This window comes from Helianthus annuus, chromosome 7, assembly GCF_002127325.2.
Source record: "Helianthus annuus cultivar XRQ/B chromosome 7, HanXRQr2.0-SUNRISE, whole genome shotgun sequence".
Taxonomy (NCBI): Eukaryota; Viridiplantae; Streptophyta; class Magnoliopsida; order Asterales; family Asteraceae; genus Helianthus; species Helianthus annuus.
Window position 1 is genome coordinate 79,647,746 of NC_035439.2, and position 10,509 is coordinate 79,658,254.

Consider the following 10,509-nt stretch of genomic DNA (forward strand, 5'->3'; position numbering starts at 1 on the left):
CATGGCGCATGGGTTTTGGTACTTTTGTAGAAAGTGAGCCAAATGGACGCATGGCGCATGGGTTTGACACTTTTGTAAAAAGTGAGCCAAATGGACGCATGGCGCATGAGTTTTGGCACTTTTGTAAAAAGTGAGCCAAATGGACGCATGGCGCATGGGTTTTGGCACTTTGTAAAAGGTGAGCCAAATGGACGCATGGTGCATGGGTTTTGGCAATTTTGTAAAAAGTGAGCCAAATGGACGCATGGCGCATGGGTTTTGGCACTTTGTAAAAAGTGAGCCAAATGGACGCATGGCGCATGGGTTTTGGCACTTTTGTAGAAAGTGAGCCAAATGGACGCATGGCGTATGGGTTTTGGCACTTTTGTAGAAAGTGAGCCAAATGGACGCATGGCGCAGGCAGTTATTGTTTCCTTCTAACATAAGTTTTGTTGACTTGGGGAAGATATTGATGTGACTGTCTGATGTCCCTATCTTATCGGAGGTGAACAGGCGCCTTTTCAGTTCCCGTCAGTTACTTTCTGTCATCTCGTCAGGCCCTGTTACCCATGCTCACGAAAAAAGAGGTGACGTCTTCTCGCTCTTCTGACGTGTCCTTCCCCTATTGCTTGCTTTTCCTGGGCTCGCATTAAATGCAATGGGTATAAATAATAGGCGGTTTCCTCCTTCTTCCTTACTTTTCGAAATTTTGAAGTTTGGTTCTCTCCGTTTCTTTCATCTTTCCTTCTTTCTTTGTCTGAATTCTTTCGTTTAACCTTTCTTTGTCCTCATTATGTCTGGTGCAAATCCTTCTTAGAGGAAGAGGAAACATAAAGGGAAAGCTCCTCCTGGCCCTGACCAGGCAGTTATTGGGTGGAAAGAGGAAGAGTTCCACAACCTTGTTCAAGGGATGGGTTTTCGCCCTGAGTGGGGAGCCCAATATCCGACTGCTGGTTCCACCGCCTTGCATGCTCCTCCTGGTTACTTGACTCTATACGCTGCATTCTTCCGGGAGGGTAACTTTAGGCTTCCGATTACCAAGTTTACTGCCTCTGTCTTGAGGAACTATAGGCTGCATATTTCTCAGATCAACGCCATTGGGCTTCCGCCTATTACTCATTTTGAGTTCGTTTGTAGAGCCTACCGTATTGAGCCGACGTTTGAGATGTTCAACGTCTTTTACAGCGTTACTTATGCCAGTGGGTTTTATTTTTTCAACGCCCGGTCGGGTGTTTCTCCGGTTTGTTCTGTTCCCTTGAAGAGCTTGCACGATTGGAAGCAGAAATTCTTCTACATTCGTCGCGGTGTGATTCCAACGGATATGCATTATCGGTCGGTGAGTGAAGGGATTCCGAAGGTAGATGTGTTAGTGGATTATGCTGCCCAAGATTGGTACAAGAAAATAACAAACAAGGCAACTACTATTTCTCAATTGGAGGAGATGGCTTTAGTCGGTGCCGGAATGAGTTTGTTGTGGGTGCCGAAGAATCCTTTGGGTGTTCCTGTTTACAGTTATCAAGGCAAATGTATGTGATTTCCTTAAGGTACTTCTGAAATATCTTGTTTTATGTATGTTTTTTCTTATCTCTTTGTCTTTTGCAGTTGGTTATAGTTTGATAAACGCTTTGGACCCAAAAGCTGCTGGTGCCATGGTTGAGGCCATCCAAGAAGATGGGACACCGACGTGGCTAAGCCAAATTCGTGGCGTTTCTTGCACCCATCTGATGAAAGTTTCAGTAAATATGCCAATGTTGCCCTAGGTGAAGATGATCAAGATGACCCTGTTGATCCTATTCGAGAGGAAGTTGTTGTTCTCTCGAGTGGGAGTTCTGACGAATCCCCTGAAGGTCTAACTTCTCGTTGCGCGCGTGCAGGTACTGCGCAGGGTGGTGTTGATGAACCTATTCATGAGATTGTTGGTGATGATGCAGAGATGCCCGTTGATCCTTCTGCACAATTGGAGACAAGGAAGAAAGCAAAGACTGATAAGTCTGTGAGAGGGGAGAAAAAAGTGAAGGGCAAAACGGCTGATACTTCTCGTAAGCGACCTTCTACTCTTCTTTGTCTAGATTATGTGGTTGTCTCTGATACATTGTCTGGTCTAGGAGTTGGTGAGAAGACTCGAGCGTCTGACCCAGACGACAGTGCTACATTGACCGAGCATATGAGGAAAAAAGCTCTCGAGGATCATAAACGGAAACTTGATGAGCAGTCTGCTGCTCTTCTTGCTGCGAAAAAAGCTAAGCTCCATAAGGAAGCCCCTCCCGCGCCTTCCGAGTCTGAGATAGATATGGGTGTTTTTAGTGGAGGTCGCGGGAACCTCTTGGAGGAGATATTTGCTGCTTCTGCCCCTCCTGGTAATGGTTTTTATAGTTGTATATTTCTTTCATGTTTCATCGAGTTATTTTTAACCGTTGTGGTTGTTTTATGACAGAAGTCAAGTCTGGCAAGAAACCCCGTAAGTTGGATATTTCACAGATCACTCCCCCCGCTTCTCCTTCGTCGAGGACGATTGGCTTGACCCCTCCTCAGGATGATTCTGAGAAGGAGAAGAAAGAAGATGAAACTGTTGCCGAGAACGCGGGTGAAGGTGGTGGTGATACTGCAGGTGGTGTAGGTGTTGATGGTAGAGGTAAGGGCTTTGAGACTGAGGTGGAGTCCAGTGAGGCCACTCCACGTCAGACCATTTATACTAAGCGCCCTTCAAGTGGTGGTGGTGCTACTTCTGGTGCGGTTCGCAGTCCGCAGTTTACGAACGTGCGTGCTGATTCGTGGGATACTCACAATCCTGCTTGTGATGACTTGCCGCACGCGCCTCGCTGGAATCTTACTCAAGGTTCTCGAATGAATGATTTGGGTAACTGTCATGACTTCTTTTCTATGTCACTTCCGCCCGCTGAAAGGATGTTCCAGAAGCGGCGCAATCGCTTTGAGTTATTAGATGATCATGTTCGCGCCAGAGTTAACTTCTTTGCTTCTGCTCAAGAAATTGTCCGGGATTGGAAATCTATGGGGGAAGAGACAGCTGAGTTTGAGGATGCGAAGAGAGCGTTGGCTGAGGAAAGAGAGAAATTTAATGCTGAGAAGAAGGGTTTGCAATGAAGGGTCGCCGATGCCGAGCAGAAGCTTGAGGAACAGAAACAAATTAACCTTCAAAAGCAGAAAGATTGGGAAACTGCTTGTGAACGCACCAATGCTGAGATGCAATCTCAGCGCGATGCGATTGTTTGATTATCTGGTGAGAAGAAGGAGCTAGCAGATGAAGCCCATCAGGCGCGCCTTGCGTCTGAGAAAAAGGAGAAAGAGTATGTCGATCGTATCGACAAGTTGGAACTCCTTGTGAAGCAAAAGGCTCCGGCGTGAGAATAAGTACTGTTCTGAGGGAGAATAATCAGTGTGTGTTTTGTGTGTGAGAATAGAGAGCCAAAGATCCCGAACCTGAATGATGAAACACAGGTTAACGCTGAGGTTAATCTATGGAGTTATTTCTTCTGTGGGTTCAATCTCCTTTCTTACTCGCTGAAATGACCTGGATCCTGCAAAACAGCAACACCGTTAGTCTCGTTAAGAGGGGAATATGGGGGTTTCCCTCTTAACCAGGCTCCGGCGTGAGAATAAGTATTGTTCCGAGGGAGAATAATCAGTGTGTGTTTTGTGTGTGAGAATAGAGAGCCAAAGATCCCGAACCTGAATGATGAAGGGTCCTATTTATAGCCGGAGGGTGAAGGAGGGAGGAGCAGCTGTGCCAGCTGTAGATGCGCGCCAGCTGTCCGACCAAGGGGAATATCCTCTTGGTCTGCTCTGCCATGGCCGGTGTAGTGGTACACGTGGCGCGCTTACATTTGTCCATGCTGGAAACCTTGTACTGGCGTTGTCAGCTCTGCCCCCTGATTTGTCGCAGGCCTATGTGGCGTTCTGCGACTGGTGACACGTGTTGTCCTTTTTGTCGGATGGAGTATCTTTGGTGCCACCTGCAGATCTTCCAAAAGTTTCTAGAAGTTTCTGGATTGCTTTGCTGATGTAGGCGTCATGTATGCTCAAAAAGTGGTGTGGTCCCTGCCATGTAGGCAGGGAATTGGAACATACCTCTTCAAGATTAGAAAAAAACAATTGTTTGAAAAAAAAAAAAAAACTAAAGTACTATAGTAGTTTGATTACTCTTTTTTGGTTTTATTTTTATTTTTTGTATTGAAAGGCGGATAAAGTTCATTGAATAGGATTATTTTTTGTATGATTGATTATTATCATATATAATTTGTAATTGATTACGTAAATAAAAAAATACAAATAAAAGTGTTCCATTACCTTTATAATTGATTATTATCATATATTAAAGCGATTCATTGATTTTCATCTAACCCACTGCATATGTCATTTCTCAATAATTTCAGCTATGTCATTTCTCAATAATTTAAGTTTAAATTACGCCAGCACCTATGTCACTTTAGAGTACAATTGATTCCATTGCACTCTATATATACCATCGACAAATACTTATGGTTTAACACATTTGTCTCCCTCTCCAAAAGCATTAATTATCAATGGCGAAATCACCTGAATCCGAGCATCCGATCAAGGCCTATGGTTATGCTGCTCGAGACACTTCCGGAGTTCTTTCTCCTCTCACTTTCTCACGAAGGTACGTATAGCATAACCTTTTTCTTATGTTATCAATAATTTTATTTATTATCACTATCACATTTGTCTACTAATGCATGTGTATAATGTGATAAAGACTTTTCTAGTGATGAAGTAGTTAATAGGTATTTGATGTTGATGATGATTTATAGGGCTACAGGTGATAAGGATGTGAGGTTTAAAGTTTTGTATTGCGGGATCTGCCATTCTGATCTCCACTTTGCCAAGAACGAATGGGGCATGTCTACATATCCCATTCTTCCTGGGTATGTTTTGATTGTTTTTTCTTTTCTTTTAGTTTATTGGTATGGTTTAGAAAAATGACGGAATTGCCCTTCTTGTTAACAGAAAAATGGGATAAAGTTAACCTAGTGGACTAAAATGGCAACATTTCAAACTATTTGGACTATAATGACAACGTTTCAAACCTTTGAACTAAACTGACAAAATGACCAAAACCACGACTAAAATGGCATTTAACTCTTTTAGAAAAATGAAAAGTGTTTACTAGCAATTGACTTTTTACTTTCTTTTTCTTTACTAATAATTTATTTAACATATGATTGTTTCATCATTCGATTTATACGAACTGAATCGTTAACCAATTAATCTAAAGAAAACAAATACGAAACTTAAAAGAACTTGAAAATTTTTAAAAGAGACTCGATTCATATTTTTCATTCATAATCTTAAAAACAATTACTTTATGGCTAATTATATAGCCTACAACTCCAATTCTCGTTAATATCTAAAAGACCCACTACTACCACTAAGTCACTAACTCACTATACAATAAGATAAATAAATAAAACATGTAACTAATGAGTAAAGCCAATGATTAGATATGTGGATGAGGCACACATCATTCTATTCTAATACTTAACTTTCTATAACAAAATACACAGTTTTGTTTATTTTCTTTCTCGACATTCCGATTAAAAATAATTTATAGCAGAATGCTAACAAGAATATGTGTATATTCAGATTTTTAAACAAGCTAATAATTACAAGTTGATAGAAACCACCAAACCACTTTTAAAACTACCTATAAACCATTTACAAACAATAAAAATAGTTATCGTAAATACAAATTTGCGATAATTGCAACAGTTTTCGTTTTGATGGTACAAGTATATGATGATTAATGCAGGCATGAGATCGTGGGTGTGGTGACAGAAGTAGGCACCAAGGTGGAGAAATTCAAAGTTGGGGACACTGTAGGGGTTGGATGTTTGGTGGGATCATGCGGATCTTGTCAAAGTTGTGCCAATGATCTTGAAAGCTACTGTCCCAAACAGATTCTAACTTACGGTTTCCTGTACCATGATGGCACACTTACATACGGTGGCTACTCCGATCACATGGTGGCAGATGAGCATTTTGTGCTGCGTTGGCCCGAGAATTTGCCCCTTGATTCGGGTGCACCATTGTTATGTGCCGGCATCACAACTTATAGCCCACTCAGACACTTTGGACTAGACAAGCCTGGTATGAAGGTGGGTGTGGTTGGTCTTGGTGGGCTTGGTCATGTTGCGGTCAAGTTTGCCAAGGCTTTTGGAGCCGAGGTTACAGTCATCAGTACCAGCTCGGCTAAGAAGCAAGAAGCGCTTCAAGGACTTAAAGCTGACCATTTCATTGTTAGCAAAGACCCTGAGCAAATGCAGGTACATGGGATATTAGTAAATTCTTGTGATGTAGTTGAAAACTTGATAGTACACTTTTTAATATGAGTAGAAAGATTAATTATATGAGAAAAATATCAAATTGATAGGTTGACTAAATAGGTTTTTTCCTTTGAACTTTTCTTTTACCAGATCAGCCACTAACTCAATAATATTGCTTTAATGTCGCATAAGTTTTTAACACCATTGCGCTTTCGTGTACTAAGTTGTTTTAAGAGCATACGCAGTGGTTTAACTAAAAAGTGAAAAAAGAAAAAAAAAAAGACTGCTACGTCAGAGCCACGTAGGCACGAGATTGACTCTCATTAACTTTTCCTTCAAAAGTGTGTAATGGTTTAACTGAAAAAAGTAGATCATGATGTGGCTTGATGTGAATCACTACAAAAAGATTTATTACTTTGTTTCACGCATAAGTTCTCACGCATGTTACCACTATGGCGCTCAAACCCATTACGACACGTATATAAATTTTCTTTTTCTGAATTTTAAGTTTTTTAATATTCTTTTACAAATTTATGAATTTTAAGTTTTTAAATGTTCTTTTAAAAGATTTAGTGTTAGTAATTTTATGTTTTTTTCAAACATGTATGCTTTAGTATATAGTTTTAAGTTTTAAACTTTTTTTTTCTTAAGAAGATTAAATTTTAATGTATGTATTTTTAATGTATAATTTTTTAAAAGGTTTTGATTTTCTAGAAGTATTAATAAAAATAGATATGAATGTTAATGATTTAGTCAAATGCTCTTATTGTTATTGTTATTGTTATTTTCCCTTAATTAATTGGTTTCTTATTGTTATCAGTGTGCAGCAAGTTCTTTGGATGGAATAATTGACACTGTCTCTGCGTCTCACCCCATTGAACCATTGTTGAGTGTGCTCAAACAAGATGGGAAGCTTGTTTTTCTGGGTGTACCAGAGAAGCCAATTGAGATATCTACGTATTCTTTAATTATGGGTTAGTTTTTTTCATTTGATACAATCTTTTCTTGAGCCAACTTCCTTGTTTTAACTAAAAATGTGATTTATAGGGAGAAAGATCGTTACTGGAAGTGCGACGGGAGGGCTAAAGGAGACTCAGGAGATGCTTGATTTTGCCGCAAAACATGGCGTGACTGCAGATATTGAGCTAATTCCCATAGACTATGTGAACACGGCTATGGATCGCGTCTTGAAATCGGATGTTAGATACCGATTTGTCATTGATGTGGCGAACACCCTCAAAGCTCCATAGGTGAATTGTTTAATTTTGTGTTTGTTGTTTAAGAACTTGAGTCAGTGTTGGATTGTTGTCGCTATATGTTTTATGAATAAAGACTCGGTTCCTCTTCAGTTGATTAATGAATGAAATTTGTTTATTGCACGAGTCTTTTTTTTTTTTTGAACGTCAAATTATGTACGTCGACTCAACACACCTCTTCATTAAAAGCTCAGACGTCAGACGGTCGTTCTTACAACAGGGCTTACGTTGGCACAGAGAGTAACCCAAAAAGGACCTCACCCAAAGTGCAATGGGTGGGATTCTAACCAGGGTCTTAGAGGAAAAACAAGGATGCCTCAACCATAAGCAAGTCTTAATGTATGAGTATTATGGCTCGAGTTACAAAAGAAAAAAAAACTGAAAAGTTGTTTACAAATTCAAAAGAAGAAAAATGATCGCAAATAACACAAAGCTAAAACTAAGAAAATATGTGGTCGATTCATTGTTTAATTGTGAATTAACGAAGGATCCACGTGTCGGATTTATATGTACGGACTCGATAAATCAACGCTACTAACCAAGCTATGATTCGTAAGAGTTACACCTTGGGCAACGAACATTTTATCCATCTAACTTGGTTAACTGGTGATCACGAACAATTACAGAACGAAACATATATTATCTAGAATAATTATGTTTCGTGTAGAACGGGATTTATCATTTATACGGGTTATATATAATATGACGTTTAATTATTTATTTAATCAAACTGTGTTTTTCGAGCTTGGTATCGTGTGTTGGACTTGATCTAGACGTATTGGACTTTAGACTCGAGAGATGAATAAATGATTAGAAAAAGGTTATTATAAGTAACCTAATATATAAATGGTATATAAAAACTAATCATCCTACATCTTTTGAAAAGATAAGCCGCGATTAGCCGCAAGACACAAAAAGGAAAAACTCGTTTTTCTTTGGGAAAATTACTTATTGAGTCCTTGTGTTTTGAGGGTTTTAACCACTTGCGTTCAAAATCAAAATGTTTAACGCCCTGAGTCCTTACAGCCACTTTTGTTAACCATTTGAGTCCAAATTTTTAACATTGTTAGAATTATTATGTTAGCTTTTGTTAAATGACCAAATTACCCTTGTACTTAAAAAGACCATTTTATTATTATTAAACTATTATTAAATATATACATGTATTCCATCCATACACATATCTCTCTCTCCAGATTCCACACAATCTCTCTCTCTCTCTCTCTCGGCCTAATCACTTTCTCTCTTTTACTTATCTTTCTCTCTCAATAAAACAACCACCACCATCACCACCGCACCACAACCACAACCATCACCGCCGCACCAACACCTCCATCAACACCGCCGCACCAACACCGCATCACCACCACCTCCACCGACACTGCAGCACCACCACCATTGTAGCCCCTCCACGACCGCTGCACCACATCGGGAAACTCACATCCATCGTTCATCGCTAGATAATGATTAGTAATAATGGTTAGTAATGTAAAAAATGAACAAATAATAACATAATCACCCCATTAAACTTGCATGTATTTGAATGCTGAAAATTTGAAGTAATAAATAAATGCGTTAATGAATCATAATACACTCCAAAACATTTAAATTTCGGAAAAGGGAATTAGGAAAGATCTACTCATGGGTTGCGTTTTGTGATTCCCTGAAACAAGCGCACGAATGAAAGTGGAAAACCCTGAATGATGAAAACTACCCTAAAATATAAAATACAAAGTACTAAAACACAAATAAAAATATAGACAAGACTAAACCTATAATTTAGGGATTTTTGTATTAACTAATTATATTAAATAATTAATTCATCTGATTCGTTTTACTTGTAAAGTACGTGTCTTGTGTCACCATAGGTTTTTAGATCTTGGATGATCTGGATGAGATGAGTGATCAACATCATTTGAAAGGTTAGGAGCCTTCCTGACGAGATACTTTTACAAATAATATAGATCGATTACTTTATATTGTAAAAACATAAATTAAATATATTTTGAATTTAATTGAATAAATTTATAGTTATATTTTTCTCGAAAAATACAAGCAATATTTTATTAGGTTAATTTTTAATAATTAACATATTTTAAATTTAAATTAGTTTTTATATGATTAAGATATTAAATAAATTCAAAACATGACCGAAAGTTCTCAATTTCAAGTTTTCTTCTTTTATGATTAAGAACACTATACATTCATCAATTTAATCAAAACACACAATCTATGCCAAAAGCCCTTAATTAAATTAAACTAAAAACACTAAAATCATGAACAAATCTAAGATGCCCTCTGTCACACAAATTGATAGAGGGGGTTTTGTAGATGAAGAAAAATTATGGGAATTAGGTTCAAGAATTACCTCATTTGGTTGAGAATTGAAGAAGATATGAGAACTTGAAGTTTTAAGCCTAGAATCGTTCTTGATTAAATTCGCGGGTTGTAAAGGTTATATGCACGAATTGGAGGCTAGGGTTTGCGTTTTAGAGGTGAAGAAATCGTTTGGTGTAGGTTAGGGTTAATATAATGGACGAATTTGAGTTATAAACATTTTTGAAATCTTTACATCTTTCATGGAGATTTGATATCATTAAAAAATAGGAAGTTTGTATAATGTATTTGGATGTTAAAACATCATAAACTAATGTTAGGACGAATTTAAGCAATATTGGATATCAAATCTTTGCTAAAACAACAAAAATCGAGCCTTGGTGAACAAGATATCGCGCCATTGGGTTGTTATGTGAAGGAGATGAGTTCAGATTCTGTCACACCCCCAAAATGCCACATGCAGAATTCCCCGCGAGGCGTATGACGTACTAGGATCTAGCCACTAATCACATTGAACTAACAGTAGAATAATAAACACATGATCCTATTTTAATATGAAAAGTGCATTTCAAAACGTTTAATTCAAACAAATATTCATTCAGCAGAAGCATAAATTATCGTTGAACCAATCAACA

General features: G+C 38.3%; 1 protein-coding gene across 1 annotated transcript; it reads left to right on the forward strand.

Annotated features, from left to right (window-relative positions):
• Nucleotides 1-4,458: 4,458 nt before the first annotated feature.
• Nucleotides 4,459-7,660, forward strand: LOC110867822 (8-hydroxygeraniol dehydrogenase). The gene is made up of 5 exons (XM_022116836.2): nucleotides 4,459-4,618; nucleotides 4,770-4,883; nucleotides 5,768-6,281; nucleotides 7,102-7,255; nucleotides 7,329-7,660. The coding sequence occupies exons 1-5, from the start codon at nucleotides 4,521-4,523 to the stop codon at nucleotides 7,529-7,531; spliced, it is 1,083 nt and encodes a 360-aa protein (XP_021972528.1). The 5' UTR covers nucleotides 4,459-4,520; the 3' UTR covers nucleotides 7,532-7,660.
• The last annotated feature ends 2,849 nt before the right edge of the window (nucleotides 7,661-10,509 follow it).

What these genes read in the sequence shown, in the direction of transcription:
- LOC110867822 (XM_022116836.2), top strand. Translation starts at nt 4,521, where the DNA reads ATGGCGAAATCACCTGAATCCGAGCATCCGATCAAGGCCTATGGTTAT. An exon ending in CCTCTCACTTTCTCACGAAG is followed by an intron (nt 4,619 to 4,769) that starts GTACGTATAGCA and finishes GATGATTTATAG; the next exon opens with GGCTACAGGTGATAAGGATG. An exon ending in ACATATCCCATTCTTCCTGG is followed by an intron (nt 4,884 to 5,767) that starts GTATGTTTTGAT and finishes TGATTAATGCAG; the next exon opens with GCATGAGATCGTGGGTGTGG.